General features: G+C 45.4%; 2 protein-coding genes across 2 annotated transcripts; both read right to left on the bottom strand.

Moving 5' to 3' along the window:
- Positions 1-362: 362 nt before the first annotated feature.
- On the bottom strand, positions 363-14,591 carry LOC131261994 (facilitated trehalose transporter Tret1-like). Its single transcript, XM_058263881.1, has 6 exons — positions 14,180-14,591; positions 1,631-1,994; positions 1,216-1,559; positions 931-1,145; positions 666-866; positions 363-593 (listed from the first exon to the last, which is right to left on the bottom strand). The coding sequence occupies exons 1-6, from the start codon at positions 14,562-14,564 to the stop codon at positions 363-365; spliced, it is 1,740 nt and encodes a 579-aa protein (XP_058119864.1). The 5' UTR covers positions 14,565-14,591.
- A 1,058-nt stretch (positions 14,592-15,649) lies between these two features.
- LOC131261991 (facilitated trehalose transporter Tret1-like) lies at positions 15,650-17,593 on the bottom strand. Its single transcript, XM_058263879.1, has 7 exons — positions 17,545-17,593; positions 17,239-17,474; positions 17,040-17,170; positions 16,634-16,971; positions 16,142-16,560; positions 16,012-16,077; positions 15,650-15,944 (listed from the first exon to the last, which is right to left on the bottom strand). Exons 1-7 carry the CDS (start codon positions 17,591-17,593, stop codon positions 15,801-15,803), a joined length of 1,383 nt encoding a protein of 460 aa, XP_058119862.1. The 3' UTR covers positions 15,650-15,800.
- Positions 17,594-18,098: the final 505 nt, after the last annotated feature.

The following is an 18,098-nucleotide window of genomic DNA, read 5'->3' as shown; positions in this document are numbered from 1 at the left end:
GAGGTGTTTTTATTGCGGAACAAACCAAGTGACGCCCAAAGCACCTGGCGAAGAGCCATTTATGATGACATTTCATGGGAATCTTTTAGAACCTTTTTAATTAATCATGATATACCTTGCCTTTGTTAATGGCACTAAACAACTGTGAGACAATTTCAATTTCATTTTTCAATAAAATACTTCCCCACGATGAAAGCTCATTTGCCGCTTTATTTTACGTACAATTTCGTGACAAAAAGCATAACCTTAGAAATATTTATATCTAACTGTGATTAGAATATTAACCTATGGAGTAGTAGAGAAATATGTACAAAACAATCGGAAGGTTTGACCATTCCCTAAAGCATGGCGCATTTATCATTTTATCGCTTGACATCGTTCTCCATCGCTTGTATGATCTGTTCTATGCTTTGACCGCGTGTTTCCGGAATGACGATCGCATTGAACAGGCCGGCGATCAGGCAGACCGCACTGAACACCCACATGCAGCCGTGCAGGCCGATCAGTTCGACGGCGGCTGGGAAATATTTCACCACCAGAAAGCTGACGATCCACAGGAACGCGGTGCACAGTGAACCAGCCAGGCTTCGAATCTATTTTGGGATGGCGGAGAAGAACAACCAAATTGAACAAGAATATTTTTACAAAGTGCTGCGATGTCTAACCTTCAGTGGCATAATCTCCGACAGAATGACGAACGTTAGCGGCAGCATACCGACGGAGGCGATAAATATCACAAACGACAGGCTGGCCACCGGTATCCAGTTGATCACGCTGACATCGATGTGCTGACTCTTCAAATAACCATGCGTCCCCATCGCGAATAGACCGACGGCCGCAAAGAAGCTCGTGCAGATGTAGAGATGCTAGAAGTAAAGAGTAGTAACGGTCAAGTCCCTTCAGATTCCACCTGCACACCGAGTTGTTTACCTTTCTCTGGCATCGATCGAAAAGGAGCGTAGAACCGTATGATCCAATGATTTGAATCGCTCCGACCACCATGGCCGCCGTGTTCGGCTCAATGTCGGAGCCAGCATCGGCAAAGATTTGTGCGGTATAGTTGATTAGCGCAAAGCAACCAGATAGCTGGTTGAATGAAACCAGCAGGAGCCCGATCAGTATAGCCTTGCGTGCAGATGGAGCAGCTGGAAGGTTGATCAAGAAGGAGAATGTTTACGAAAAGAGGTTCCACTTGTAGCACTCATAGCTGCTTACCAAAGTCGGCCCAGGTGATTCCGCTCTGTTCGGCCGGGTCCTTTTCGCCCGATGCCTGCACCAACAGCGAGTCCATTTCCGAGCGCAACATTTCCAGATGGTCCGGTGTGGACGTATAGCCGCGCAGGTATTTCAGAGACGATTCGGCGTCCCGAACCCGGTTCCGGCGTACCAGATATTGGGGCGTCTCGGGGAACGGTAGAAATAGGATGAAGAAGGCAACCGGGAGCGTAAACAGAATGTAGGCCGTTAGGTGGTAGGACAGATAGCTGCCCAAGATGAACGAAACCAGCGTGCCAATGTTGAGGAACAGGATGAACAGTGACCCAAGTGATCCTCGTATCCTGGTGGTTTTGAAGAGTTTCGGATTTCTTTGTTAATATCGATCCCAAAAACATATCTTCTGCGGACGTACCTATCCTCGGCGATCTCGGTGATGTACATCGGCACGACAAGGAACACTCCGGCTGCTCCCAGCCCAGCGAGTAGTCGCGCCACATACAGGACCTCAACGGAGTTACCAAAGGATACACAACCCCAGAACCCAATCAGTGGCACTGCCGCTGCCAGCAGGGTTGACTTGCGGCCGATCTGATCCGCCAACCAGCCGAACAGGAATGTACCGCCGATGGCGCCGATGCAGAGCAGGGACGCGATCCACGTGGCCTGCACGTCCGTCACTGGGCCATGTTCCAGCGGGGAGTCGGCGGAGATCAGCAGCGGCAGAAACGGTGACAGCCATCCGATCGATGTCCCTAGCGACAGTGAGATGATGTTCGCTGCGTTTGTGACGTGGCGTGGAAAGGTAAACGAAGGTGGGAAAGATAAGTCACCGGGCCCCCTTGTTGCCCATTTGTTGGGCATCTGTTTATCTGCACCGCGGATGCAGGACAACACGCGATACGTTGACGAAATATTTGTTTTGTTCCATTCTGGAAGCCTCGAAATAGAACGGGACGGTGTTGTTTTTGAGATCTACATGCTTAACATTAAATCCTCCATTTGCGTAGCTCCAAGATGCGGTTCGTCGCTTTCTTCGGCCGAACCACGTCACTCGGCAAACTCAATGTAATTCCGACGACCACTTCAAGAAAACATTCTCATACCCATGTGTATGGGTCAGCAACAGGCACCCACCGCGGAGGCTAATCGCAATCGGTGTTTTCCCTCTCTTTTATCAAGCGTTGGCCTAATAGCGGAGACTGCCCACCACCGCTAAAGGTCACGAATTATCAACCGAACCGTGGCCACCACCTCCCGTTTGAAGTGTGCGTTGGTGTGTGCGCGCCCGTTGTATTGTGTCCTTCGATTTGATCTTAAAGATAATTTCCGTTACCTACAGCCCTGAATCGGCGCCGATTGCTTGGCAAATAGCTAACCGGTACGGATATGGACGAGACCGCTTTACGGTCAATTTGTACCGCACATAATGTGAAATAGGTGAATGTGCGTATTTAATCTCCTGGCCATCAAGGGTCACACGACCATGTTTGTCGGCATTCTTGTTAGAGAGGCATTTTCAATCGATAAAGAGTCAGCCGACACAACAGCGAAATGGATCTCAAGTACTAATATCCTGAAATAACTGACAGATGATTCGAAATAAAAAAAAACAAACGTCCAAAATTCACAGACATACTACATGCTAGATTTAAACTGGAGATGTTATGCATGGCCCAACACATCCATTCTAAGGCCGAATTCCTATGAGTGTACCCTTCGTGAGGCTTGCGCGTTGATGAATATCACTCGCCTGGCCGGTACTGATTCTTGTCTACATTATCGTCGATCTGCGTATCACGCTAATGGAGTACGAGAGAGTGCAACTGGGCTTCGGAGAAAGAAGCCAATTTCTTAGATTCTTTTGAAGATATTCAATAAAAGTTTCAAGTTGTGTTGAAACTAAACAATTTTGTGTGTTGAATAAAAATTTACAACAAATAAATTTCAGGTTACGTCTAACGGATCATTATCTGTTTGTTTTACAGAAGTACTTGTTTGAACATTTCGTCACTCCACATTAGTCACCGTATCACAATATCTTGTTTTCGACGAAACCCTGTATGCAGCTGTGCAATGCACAAATGAGTTTGGTTTCAAGCTGCATCGTTATTTACTTAATCTACAAGATTTTTTTTTTCTTTAGAAACAGTACTATGTAACCTTGTAACGACTTGTTTTTTTCCAAGATGAGGGGCTTGTTATCATTAGTCTTCTCTGATTTAAGCGTCCATCCATGTCTTTCCTATGACTATTATAGTGTTTTTTAAAATTATAAGTAATTAAACTGACACTGTTTCACATGCTTCTCGAAAGGATTTACGTCCCAAAACAGGCACTTTAATCTCACTGTACGGTAAGACCATTCTTACCAATTAAGGCGCGTGGTGTTGAATAGGTAAGCAGGCCTTTGGTATAGCCTTGGATAATGACACGCATTTCTTCCTTGGGTATGCACCGTTATAAGAAAAATCCTGCCTCAACTCGTAGCTTCCGAAAGCGACTGCCGAGCTCGTAAAACACTGGGTATCTACGCCATTGGGAAGTGATTTATGTTTGCTCGGTCCATGTACCGACGCCCATCCCAATACCATCTGAACAAATGCTTGTTGAGTAAGACAATGAATGACACTGTCAAAGGCGTACAATATATTTGGCAGTATTGATGAGTTCGAGCCTCCAACTTCAATGTTTCCAAATCAGAGCACACGTAGCGTGCTTCGTCAGGATACGTTCTTCGTTTTCGTCTGCGTCTTAAGTCTGGACATGTTGGTAACCGGGAATTTTCCGTTCCACGCTTCGAGTGCTTGACAACGGAAATTTCCTGAGATATACAAACAAACGGACACCATCGAGGTGGCGTCTCAAACGAGTACAGACAGCTTCCACAGAAGCCACCGTTACATCCTCGGGAGGCTTACTTTTCGGGGTCCATCTGCGCAAACAGCCGAATCGGGCGACGCGAAGAACACTGGCGACCACCGTAGTTCAGTACTTGTTTGCCGATGGTCTCGATCACCCGACGTCTCGGTGTGTCTGTCCCTTCCTCCAACAGGGGCATCTCTGGTGACGCAGGTTCAACCGTTTCTAGCTTTTTGAAAAGTAGTGCCCGACTTCAGTAGCGGACAAAACGTGGCACGGATGGTTGCAAACACGAGGTTCGAGAGGCTTTCGGGAAAAAAGTTTGTCCGTTACGGCAACGAGGGATGAACAATCCTCATAGGAGAGGAATAGGAAAAACACAGATCCGCCACCGCTTAACCACCGAACCTCGTTCTCATCAGAATCCATTGTGGAGCGTCGATAGTGAGTCGAGTATTAGGAACGCGTGTTTGGTGGGGCGGAGTGTGAGAAAAAAAAGTGGCAGCCCGGTGTATGTTTGCGATTGCCCACTACCCCGGCATTATAAATGCTATTATTATAGGTTTGGCCAACGATTGTGTTGCATACAGGTCGACCCCAGAGGGGGTTGGTATTCGGGGTGGGGGTTGGAGTACTAACAGCATTGAACTTGGCAATCAACGAAACGATCATACGGACAACAAACCCACCATGACTTCAACATATCCACGGACGCCATTTTGAATGTGGCATTTTTGGAGGGAAGTATGCACCAATGACGAAAAAAACAACACACAAACACACACACTCACAAACTGATCTAATAATAATGAAAACACATTGTATTTGCTTAGCTGCTGGCGTCTTTTTAGATAGCAACGAGGCGATCGCATCCAAACAAATCGATAATTACCCCCGATCGCTGCCAAATACAGCTTGACTATCTTCCGGTCCGGCTTAAGTGTCCCGGAGTCGGCAATGGATGGTTTTTCGGCGGTCATCGTTCAGGATCGAACGACTCGGACGCGGAGTACCAACAAATGTATGCAGCAGCTTTAACCTTCCACGACTGTGGTCACTCCAGCACTCACTACCGTGGGGAAGATCCGGATGATCGACCCTGTTACACCTGTGGTTGTTGTTTCCGTGGGATGTTTCGGAAACGATTCCGACTATCGACGCGTGTACGATGCACGTGCCGGTGGCGCACGTCCGGTGTAGTGAATGGCGCTAAAAGGCCACGGGAAGCTCACGGGCGTCTGATCCAAGTGGCGATCAGAGTAGATCCAAGATTATGCGCGAGAACTCGCGAACCGGTGATCACCGACACCGAACGTTTTTAACGCCCGACGATGTTGCTCGAACGGTGGACCGACACCGAATGCGAATTTGAGTGCGGAGTCCGTCGGTGTGCTTCTCGGCCGCGTGCTCCATCGCGCCACCGTCCACCCGACCCGCCGTTCGTCCCCGCCGTTCATAGAACGCTGCGGAGTGTCATATCTACGGCGAGGAGCTGGTGGATGATTGTTGTTATGGCTTCTATACTGTCACTATCAATCATAATCTACACCTTCCTCACGCTCAGTCTTCCTTAGGCAAGGTGATCCGAGGAAAATCTTTCTCCACCACTGATCCCCCCCGGACGACCGGAAGATACCGATGCAAGAGGGTGGACGGTGGTTGCACTATGTACACTTAGTATTCGCTTTGTGATCGCACGGGATTTGCCTAAGCCACCGGTGTGTTGTTCATCGTGCGAACAGTGAACTCAATCTCCGTGGAGACGTAGGGTGCGTAAATACGGATTTTGGATCCGGTCGTCCACCCAGCGTCCTGCCATTGACCGTCTAAACCAAGAATCGAGGGCTCTACTGGGGAAGGTTAGGCAAGCTGAAGTCTAAAGGGATTGCGGACATGCTTAAGAGAACTACTTTAGGGAGGGAGCAATGACCAGTTCGGTGCGTACCGTGCGTATTGGACGTGTCCTTCGAAACGTAACCGATTCGCGGACAAGATTTCACCGTTTGTTTTGGATCATTCCGCACGGAAATGTTTTTGTCCAACCGGTAGAGTGTATACAAAGCGTGGCACGGAAGAAGGCTCGCCTGGACTTTGGAACTGTTTCTTCAAGGTTGCTTATCTCGACACTAGAACCGGTCTTCACTATAAGAGCTCCCCGGTGGAGGCAGCGTCGCTTAAAACGATTCAAAACATAAGACTGCTCACGACACAGGCGAAATCTATCCGCAAACATTCCATTGCAGGGGATCCCAAAAATCCGGATTTCGCGCACCCGATTGATATTCACGAAAAAAAAGGAAACCGATAAAAAATGCCAAAGACCCAAAATGGCATGCAATTTAATACGGGTTTTATGTTTATAAAACATTCGCAAACCGTTGTGACGCAATAAGTGGAGATTGTTAATGGGCGAAAGAACGTTTCATTAATGTCGGCGCAATGGAGGCGCCGACAGCACTCAACAACACAGCTTAACAGTAATTTTTGTGCCAGGAAATGCTTGAATGCGGCCCATTGTGTGTAGTTGCTTCGTGATCAATGGCTTTCGGCTCGCTTGGGGCACATACTACGAAAAGAGTGGTAAAATGATTGTTTTCGTAAAGTGGGAAATATTTTGAAAGCAGCCAAGCAGGAACACTCATTTTTCTGTAATTGAGTTGTGTACCAAATTATTAAATTTGATTATTACGCATTTTTATACACTTTTTTGTTCCATTCTATTCCTCTCTTAGCTAAATCAAAAAAGCATTATAATAGCTAAATAAATAAAGTAAAAGGCATGGATTGTATCTCAGGTATTGTTTATTAAAATAAATATTCATCGTATCAAAGTATTGCTTGCTCAATTTCTTCAACAAAATTTAAGGGATCATTGTTGAATTAGAATGTTTTTTTTTTTTTGCGAACCAGATGAGAATAGTTTTAACGAGTACGAGAACTGTATTACGTATAGTGAAAACCCACATATTTTAAAAACTACGAAATGATATTTTAAAGATATGTTAAGAAAAGTAGTTTCGATATTTTTTCGGGATCAATCGATTCATAATATAACTAGACAAAAATTTTTACTGCGATCCGTTCTAATTCCCGGGTTAACGTTGACCAAATCAATTAACCGTACTTAACGATGGATACCTGGAACATCTAATTACAGGCTTTAGCAAATAGCTTGTTCGGGGGGTTAGTTTATCTGGCAGTGTAATTGTTAACCCATTTACAATTGCCAATTACCATTGGTGCACCCGATGCATGCCCAGAGATAGTGAATAAAAAGGGTGTCAGTAGGGCACAATCTTTTGACCTAACGAATGCTATTAGGAAGGGTATATAATTATTCCTGGATATAACACGAATTGCTGACAATATATAAAAATGTCACCTTCAAAGACGCTCCTCGTGCGTCACTAAGACACGGAACCGCGAAGATTCCCTGGCGATATGGTAGAAACCACGCCGTCCTTTCAAGGATTAATGCAAAATTGGTCCCCCACATTGTTCGCTGATTGGTGAGATTAGGTTCTGCAACTAGACTCTCACTTCCCACCACCGAAAGGAGGCCACGTCGGTTCTTGACGTAGAATGTCCCCTCCGCTAAAACGGACTGGATATCCTTCCCCCGCCCGTCTTGGGTAATTGCATTCGCTCGAGTTAGTTCTTTTGTGGTCGGTGTGGCCAACTTAATCAACGATCGCGTACCACTTCGTGTGGCCAGTTTCTTATAGCTGCTGGTCCAGCCGGTCCGGCAGACAATTCTGCCAATCGGTGCTCTGCTGTGACCGTTGGAACCGTTTACCCGAACCTGTCGCTGATAGAGGATAATAGAAGTAAACCGTGACGCACTGACGCGAGCCACCGTAAGTAGTTCAATGCGCCGCACTTGAGCGTGCCGGTGCGACCTTGTGGACACCGTCGGCATCGTCTACGCCGCCGGGCCGGGTGGGGTTTTGCACCGGCTAAACCTGGACAAAACCGGCCACTAACCCTGGTCGCGGTTGAGGACTTCGGCCGGCTTCCGGAATTACTGTCCGGCTCAGTACCGTTGGGAAGGGCGTAGTTGAAGATTCATTCAAATGGATTAGGATGTTCATTGATCATTCTGCACTCGTAGCCGCGCCTTAGAATGGAGGGAATGACGTATATAGTGCGATATTGTTCCGTTTATTTTTAACTGTTTGTATCTCGGGAATATAGGAGTAGAAGATGTATCGGGGCGTTGCTTCTGTTGTTCGAGGTGACGACCGATTAGGGTTGTGGTTGTTAAGATCTAGATAAGGATATTGACAGGCTTACCTTGAGATGAACCAAAACAATAACAGACTTTATCAAACTAAACAATCAAGGGTTTCTCAATCTACGCATAAACTATCAACGTTTCCGATAAGAACTCTAACTGTGGCGGATCTTCCAAAGGAGGTTTGTGCCTGTACCTATATTCTGTCCATTTTAATTTCTTAGCTACCCATCTTTCGATGGACCTTCCCAATATGTCACAGAATATAATTTTAAAATCCTTCTAAAAGTCATATAAATCTTTCAAGATCTTCCTCGCTACTTTTTCTATTGGTGGTTTTGAAATTGAAACTGAAAATGATTCCACCAGTGCCGATAAACTTCCACCATCACACGTGGCCGGCCGGCCTTCATCGATCACTTTTGGCCGATCGATCGGTTTTGAGGAAGTGTTCCGTCCCGTTCCGGACACGTTTCCCGATGTTGTTGTTTGTTTACGAGCTACCAGCAATCCGGCGCCTCTTTCCAACGGGTTTCCCCGAGTGCACCTGGGGCGGTTCTGGTGGGTATCGGGTGTGTAGAATTATTATGTTTGTATAATTAATATCAATTTGCGTGCGTGTCGTTCGGTAGCGCTGCACTGGAAGCTGCATGCGTTGCATGCCGAACAGCTGACGCTTGGCGCGTGCTTACGGTATTTGTAGCGGAAGGCACATAACTCACCAGAGGGTTGATATGTTTCGCACTACGTCGACGCATCACGCGTCCCGTAATGCGGCCGGCAAATTGTTGGCCGTACGGGGCCCGATTATATGTCTCGCGCTAAGGCGGCAAAATTTGCATACGTCTTAAAATAAATATCATTTACGGCCGGACTTTTTTCGCTTCCATCACTTCCGTTCCCCTGCGAGCAGTGTGGGGGAGGCGTTAGATGATTGGCCTTTTTTGTTGTAAATTGTTCACCGTCGCTGTGTTGGTAATTTCTTCTAGACAAATGTAAACACCATCAACCGCTATAAAAATGTCATTGGAAGTGAATGGAAAGTGAAATTATTAGCTTCCTGCCAATACATTAACAATACATTCTAGTTAGTTGTCAACTATAGTTCTATATACCCAAGTAGTAGGTTTTTCAAGGTCCTCACATTATTCTCACTTTTTATTTGAAGATTACCATCATACAAAGTAACGTTTGAAGCTTGTGTGTGTCTTAAAAATCCTAATTCCTGATATTTCATTTTGATAGATTCCAGATGTAAAATTTAGAAACTTTGCGTAAAATTTACAATGTAGGAGAGACTTTATGAACTTTGTTAAGGGGTAGTTTATCAGCAAATGCCTTGGAGAAGGTATGACTATATTTACCATTGTTGGTGGTGTGGTATTTGCTCAAACTACAGTTCTTTTCTCTTTTATGAACCACCTATTGCTATACTAAAGGTGAGCAAACATAGTTTTAACGCACAAACACATTCATTGAAAAAGACATTGCTCAAAAGTATCAAATATTTTAGTGCGTTCTTGTTAGCCAAACAAATACAAAGTGAGGTGTAGGATGAGTTCAGTAACCGTAATGAATGAATGAGTATATTCTCAAGCAATGTTCTGTAGGTTACTTCTTTATTCGATATAATAAATGTAAGATATTACTATCAAGTATTGCTTGTTACTCCGAAACCAAGAAACTGTGTTCCTAACTAAACTTTGGAAGTAAACAAAAATAGGAACCAACAATATGTAAATAGTTTTGAAATCCACAAAAACTATTCGTGAATACCGAGAACAGAAAAAACTAAATTTTAAAAACATCGAACTGGTATACCTGTTGGTTTTTTAAAACGAGGTTTTAACTGTTATTCGTTTATTGAAACGTATGTTGCATATGTTCTGGCGTAGGGTCGCATCGAACAGTGTTAACCGATTCAACCGGTTGAATTGCGAAGTACGATTGCATATATTGAGGGAGGTTCATCAAGCGCGCAAAATCGAAAAAAGATGTATTTTGCATAATTCCACGTATGGCATGAATTTATCATTTTTTTATTGCAAGTTTAACATGCTTTAAATTTGATTAACCGGTGGGGTAAATTGATGAGCTAATACATGAGAGTGTGCACATTTTGATAAATTGTTGCAAAATAAATATTACGAGTACAATCCTTAAGCCTATCGGTAATGATCACAACGATCGATTTTGAGCTCAAACGCGACCGTTTCCAGCGTACGTCGTTGTTTGATCGGTTTCCGGCTCTGTAAGCAGAGATTTTCCTTTCGTTTCCGGCAGCCAGATGGTGACAACGATCGTACCACTCAGACAAATCAGCGCTAGGCCACCCATCAGCCCGGGCAGCCCGATCGTGTCGAGCAGGACGGGAAATAGCTGGAGAAAGGGTTGGATGAAATTTGGTTAGTTTCAGTCCCAATAGTCTTAAACGATAGAATTGAGTGATGCAATTGGGATGCACTCCGACTTGCCTTTAGCAAAATGAAAGCGCAGAAGGCGACTGCGGTCACACAGATGGTGCTGCCGGCATTTCTTATCTGCAACATGTCGTAAAAGGGGTGGAGGAAAAAGAACGAGAAGTTGAGGCTTGAGTAAGAGGGGAAAAAAGCAGTAAAAATATGCAATATGATACGACCGGGGCGTGATCGGTTTGAATAAATTGTAGCAGAGCAGAGGACGTAAACAAAAATAAAAAACATCTTGATCATGCAAAACAGAACAAACGACAACAACCGAAAAATAACCGAAGAAAAAAGGACGCTAGCACAAAGTGAGATGGATATTCGAGACAGGCGAGAAACGATATCAACGGAATGAGCGGGGTTTCGGGCCTGCCGAAAAAAAAACACATTCTCAACGAAATGTTCTGATGGAATCGGGCAGAAGGAGGAGGAGGGTAGCGATGAAAAGGAAACCGTCGCGCCGTCTGTGGCACACAATGTCGATGGACGAGGCGCAATGCTCGAACGAACGAATGCCAATGTCAAGGTTAAGGCTATTTAGATAAACAGGAACGCACACAGGAGCCCCCTCATACACACATCCAAACAGTGACGAATATGCAAACACAAACATGGGTTCGATCACGCACAGCACCAGAAACGCGAACCACGGACCGACGTCCGGGAGTGAGGCAAATCGCGGGCTGTTGCGCGGGTGAATGAAGCATAAATATAATAAACATGTGGCCGCCATTCCCGGGGGGCGAGCGCTTGGAACGATTGATCTGACCTTCGATGGCAACACCTCGGCCATAACGATGAACGGCACGGTGAGCAGGCCAACCGAGGCGAGCAGGATGCTGAACGAAAGGCTCCCGATCGGCAGGAGGTCGGCGAGCCAGCGCGGAAAGGTTGGGGATTCGGCGCCGGTGGAGGCATCGTACTGCGGCAGGAGGACCTGCACGTACGCGGCCAGCGTGAGGTACCCGGCGGCCACTCCGAGGCTGGACACGATCAGCAGGAACTTGCGCCCGACCCGATCGACCAGCGCCAGGGAAACGATCGTGCCGATGAGCTGGACCGACGCGAGGACGATGGAGGCGAGTGAGGCCGGCACCGTGAAGGGCTCCTGGCCGGGTGGAGGTCGCGGGCTGGCGAGCTCGAAGATGGTGGTCGCGTAAGTGATGAGGGCCAGCGTGCCGGAGCATTGGTTCAGCAGGATCAAAAACAGCGCCATCGCGAGTCCCCGGCGTGCAGGTTTCGTGGCTGCGGAATTCAAAAACATTTAAATCGCTTCCAAGCTGTATCTTCGATGAAAGTAATTTAATATTAGGTCCTACATGTTGGTTTACACACTTGAAAAATCTATCCTAGTCCAACTTTTCTGGTTGTATTTTAACAAAGTTGTAATTAGTAAGAATAGAAAACAATAATGACGGTAGAATTCGGTTTCCAGCACAAATCCAAAAATATAAGGTTTCGTTTAGTAATGGCTGATATTTTAGAATCAAAATGTTTAACACGTTGACTGCCATGTCACCCAAAAGTGGTAATATTTAATATCAATTATTGGGGAAGCAAAGTTTTTGTTTAGCCTTCAAAAATCGTTGGTTTAACAAATGTTATAAACAAATTTTATTAAAAAAGATTTTACTAAAAAACTGTGCTACAAACGCTTGACAGTAAACGTGTTAAAATGATAAGTCTACTGTACTGTCAACCCAAGTTGCCAAATAGAAGCACTTAGTTTTTACATATTTCCATATTTTCCTATGGTAATTGTCTCGGTGTTTTGTTTATTTGTCAGGGAATGGAATTGTTTCCTTGCACTATTTAAATATGTTCGAGAAATGTTATTGTTTGTAACTAATTGCTTGAATTCCCGTGACCCTGCTATCGTTACTCTTGCTTAGTTATGTAATTGAGTTGTTTGGCCAAATTGTATCATACAAAAATTCCGATATGGCGGATAACGTGCTAAACTGCCGTGCTTCCTAGCGGCTTCATTTCCCCCCCTTTGGACCGAAGGAGGGGAACCCGATAACGTAATCGACGTTCGGAGGAACATTTCTGTGCGTTATTTTTCACATCCACGCCGATAAGAAACTCTGTGGGACGCATCGGGCACCCAAATAGCAAAGCGCATTGCGTTGCAGCAAATGGAGCCCCTGCTGCGTGATGATGCAACTTGATGCCACTTCCCTCTAATCGCGTCCCGTGTACGATTTCTAAGGCGCCAATGGGGCGAATTTTCGGTGCAATCGTTTGCGGTGTCTAATTGTACCAATACCCTCGCAAGCCCACACCTGCGTAAATTGTCGCTCGCTCGGCGAGTGTATCAGATCGACGATAACCTCGAACTTGGCTAGGATCGGAAGGAACGGGCCGCAAAAAACAATAGTATCAAGAAGAGCCATAACATATCAAACTAGGGAGCGGTAAAAGAAAACAGCAAACAACGCGGCACGATTTGTTTTTCCCACCCACCCCCCCTACCCACAGCAGACCATGCGTTTCTTATCTTTCAAGGTCAAGTTTGTTGTATGCCTCGGGAATCTAAGTACCCTCTCGCCGGACGTTCCGGTCCGGCAAGTGGGCGCATTAGTGGTGGTGAAAGTGAGACTGGTGCATGATAAAATAAACAGTGTGTAGGAAGCCTGGTTGGACCACCTTGCGGCTCTAAACTTCCCGCTCGTGGTGGACCTAATCAACGTCACCATCTTCATCGCCATCATCACCACCGTTCGTGATGCTAATCAATCGCACTGTGGTCTTGAATTCACCAGTCATGCTCGGTGGTCATACGAGTTATGCGGGTATGCCGCCAACAAACAAATCCTTGAACCGGAAAGGGGTGCTTTTAGAGTCAAGTGAAAAATCCTTCATGGATCAATCTGAATTCAGCCACCTTTAGAAGAAATATTTAATGAAATGTTTGTTTAAGCTTCCTATTGTTAAGAGGTTTATAAGTAACGTGATTTACTTAAACATTAACTTTAGATTGCATTTGATTGTTCATTGCATGTTCAGAAAATAACATACAATAAAAGAAAGCTAGCAGTAATTTAGCTTTAGTAAGCAACAAATTGTAATAAACATGGTTATAAATAAGACGTATGGCGGTATGGTATGGAAAGATACCAAAACTTGCATGGTTATGATCATGTAATTTAGTAATGGTGGCCGTACAGTTTCTTCTACGTTTGAACAAGTTTCTCTCTGGTAGTAATTATCATCATCTGCGTCATCGTTTTCCTTTTATCTTTTGCGAAGAAACGGTCTTATCTAGATTTTCCTTTTGTGTAAATGTTTGCCATATCGTAAGAATATTTATCTCATGTTTTGAAACGTGATAATTAATGGTGGTGAAACGTGGTTAGATACTGTGGTAAAGTTGATCGTAATTAAAAATGTTTGTACTTACTAAAATCCTTCCACGATAGGCCAGCATCCGGGGCGGTTTTCTCGCGCACGACGGAATCCTTGAGCTGCAGGAACTCCGTGCAAAAGCGGACCGACTTTTGGAAGTGTCCCCGAACGCCACGGTAGAAAGCGAGAGACCGTTCGGCACGTTCGTTCCGGAGGGCACGCAGCAGACAGGCCGGCGTTTCTGGCAGGAATGCCATTGTGATGCTGAACAGCACGGGTAACGCCAGTACCACCAGTGGGAAGGTTCCGAAGGACATCAGACTGCCAATGATGAAGGCGAGCACGGTACCAAGATTGAGGCAGATCGGTAACAACGATCCAAGCATGCCACGGATCCGTGCGTCGGCGATATCCGCCACGAAGAGTGGCACAATTCGCATGATTCCGCCACCCCCGACCCCGGCTAGCACTCGACCGATGCACAACTGATAGATGTCGGAGCCGAATATGACAAACAGCCAGAATCCCTGCATGGGAAACAGTGTTCAGTTCACATGTCACGCTACTGTCCTCACTCAAATACTTACCACATGGGGTACTACGATGCCTTGTAAGGCTCTTCGTTTTCCGAACCTGTCTGCGAGCCAGCCAAACACCGGAACTCCTAACATGCCGCCTATGCAGAGTGAAGAGCCTAACCAGGAAGTTTGCTCCACTGTCAGGGGTCCTCCAGTGAGATGTGTCTCCTTCGACTGTAGATAGGACAGCGAGGGGGATACCCACCCCACTGCGACTCCATGCGAAAGCGTGATGATATTCACTGAACCGAAAGGATAGTACACTACGTTAGGCCTGATCTAAAGGAGCTTCTTGTGCACTTCATACCTATAAAGGTTCCCAGAAACTGGTTCCTCGCCGAAAGGAACGTTAGTGGCTGCATCCTTAGTCCGTCTGAGCTGATGTTTTAGCAATGGACAGGTACTGCAACCCAAAAGTAACGCTCCGCCCGACTGTTCTCGGGTTATCTCCACGACGATCTGAACGCTCTCGTTAGACTACTCACAGAACAAGCTTTGGATCTGGAGAAACGTCAGGTTGGGAATTGTTTTATTTTCGGACTGTAAACAATTACATCTCCGTTATCTTTCGCTAGCGAAATGTTTGCACACGGTTGTTTAAGATTTACGCAGCTGATTATCTGAAGACATCATTCGTTACACATCGGCACGTGGCGTGACACTAAGGATCAGATTAGAAGTTACAATTTATTAAATACTTATGGCTTTTCTTATGGAATGTGAACAAATAATTCATAGAGCAATTTTTAAATAGTAAAAAAGGATGTGAAGTCTCATTTTTACATTTTTAGCAAGGATTAGAGGGTTTATTCAATTCATAAAACACATTTAAGGTATGGTAGATGAACTCCGTATTTAGAATAATGTTTATCTCCGGGCTGATAAAAATCTAAAGGCTACTATATAAAAATTTCTTTCGAGGGCTCACATTTGAGTATGTTCAACGAAAATCAAAAAATGATGTCCTGGTAAAATATAACAAAGCTTTCATTGAAACTTTATTTTTCTCAACATATTGAAACAGACACCAGATGGAATATTAAACAATATTGATTATTCTATTACGAAAAACAAAATTAGTTTAAATGTACAACACTTTTAGACACTCTGTGGAGCGATTAGATTTTTGCCTTTTGTTTCTGGTACAACAAACGCGATGACGATTACACCTAAGAAAGAAATTCCTGCGAAGAGTCCCATGGCACCGTACAGGTTGATTACTTCCACCATGACTGGGAATATCTGGGGGGAAAATAATATTCTAATGCACCTTGTGTTCTGGAGGATCTTTCCGGAGTTTAACGCTCACCTTCAGGCTGATGAAGGAGAAAATGGTTATCGAAACCATACTAAGAGTATTTCCGACATTACAAATCTGTTGAAACGAGCAAGAGTTAGGTAACCATAAAAGAATTAAAAGAACGATGTGAAATAATTACCTTTGCCGGGAGTATTTCTGGTAGAACAAAGAACGGAATGTTGCACAGCCCAATGGAGAAGAGATAGACCGTCGCGGAGAGGCTCACGATCGGGAACCAGCTGTAGTTGGCCAGCCAGTAGGGATCGTTGAAGGTGAGCCAGTTGAAAGCAGCCAACAGGAGAAGACCCATACCAGTTCCAGCCGTTGAGATCAGTAACAGGACCTTCCGGCCAGCTAGATCGACAAATATGAAAGATGATAGCGTCCCCACGATCTGTATTGTGCCCATGATGATGGCCGACGTGTTTGGGCTGAGGGTAGATCCAACCTCCTCAAAGATCGAAGCGGCGTACGTAAGGATGGCGAAGACACCGCAGAACTGATTGATGAACATGAGAAACACGCCAATGAACATTCCCAGCTTAGCCTCTCTGGATCCTAGAGTAAGGATTGAAATGTAGTTTGAAAGATGAACCCATCAATCACAAAGAATGGATCCCGAGACACTTACGGAAGTCATCCAAAGTAACACGCGAGTTCTGCCCCGTACTGTGTTCGATAAACTTTTTCATATTGTCAAACTCTTGACGGACGGCAGATGTTCCATCGCCTGATGGTCGGATACCACGGTAGAACATGAAGCAACGTTCCGCCTTCACCACTTTACCCATCTTCAGACAGGTTTGAGGTGTGTCGGGTACAAAAAACATAAGGACGGTGAACATCACTGGCAAGGATAGCATAGTTAGTGCTACCGTGTGGTAATGCAGTACGTCACCGATGATGTAAATCAGTAAGATCCCTCCATTGCTAGTGAGCGCCAGAACGGAACCAAGGATACCGCGAATTCTAGAAAGTTAAATAGATCGAAAAATAAACGTCTTACATTGGAGCTTGGTGTAACCAGAAGAACGTACTGTTTGTCCGAGATGTCTGCGATGAATAGAGGAAACACAACGATAATTCCTCCACCTGTAACCCCCGCCAAAAATCGTCCCAGATACAGTTGATAGACAGATGTAGCTAGGTAGGATATGATCCAAAAGCACTTTAAGAAAAATGGAAATTAATGTTTTAGTGTCTTACAGAAACTAATCACCCAGAAACCAAACTTACCGAATGAGGAACCACGAGTGCTTGCAAAGTGCGCTTGATACCAACTTTGTCCACGAGGTATCCGTATAGGAATGCTCCAAAGAGAGCTCCTAAGCAAAGGATAGATCCAATCCATGAACCCTGCTCGACGGTTACTGGGCCAGTTGCCAAAATCGGTTCCTCCGTCGACATCAACACCGGGAGGTAAGGTGATACCCATCCCAGTGCGGCTCCATGGGACAGATTGATGATGTTCACTGCAAAGTGGTCATATTCTTTAGTGATCGACACAAGCATGCAGGAGAAAGAATACTTGGCGAGACTCACTGACACCGGTGGCAAAGACCTGATTCCTTACGCCTCCACTGGTCTCCATTGTGACAGGAAGCTCACAATTAGGAGACTAACCCGATGCAACACTCACTTCCCACTGAGGAGCCGCTTCTCCGAAAGACTAAATGCTTTTGGTACGGAATCAGCCGTTCAGGTTCGTTTACGCTAACTGTGTTGCCACTTCCCAAAGAGATGGCGTTGTTTGGTGAACATAAATCAATCCAACTAAGCCTGTTCCGGACGATCCCGGTTCCAGGCAGCATCTGGTTGTCGCGTGTTATACCTGGACCGACTTGTGTCGCCTCCACTGGCCGGGGCTAGTGTGTTCAAACTGAGGTAAATCATGCACTCTCATCTCCCAGTACAGATGGTATATACAAAACTTAATCTGCTGACGTAGATGCTATTACCATCGAGTTTGTCTGGACGTTAATCTTCCGGGAGTGGGTGTTTGTAATCATTACTTTTTTCAACGTGAGATAGTATTGGCGATCACCTTAATCGCCCGAGGGTGTTGCAAGGAAATTTCAAACACCATCACCGGAGAT

Source organism: Anopheles coustani, chromosome 2 (assembly GCF_943734705.1).
Source record: "Anopheles coustani chromosome 2, idAnoCousDA_361_x.2, whole genome shotgun sequence".
Classification (NCBI taxonomy): Eukaryota; Metazoa; Arthropoda; class Insecta; order Diptera; family Culicidae; genus Anopheles; species Anopheles coustani.
This window is presented reverse-complemented; position numbering and strand designations above follow the sequence as displayed.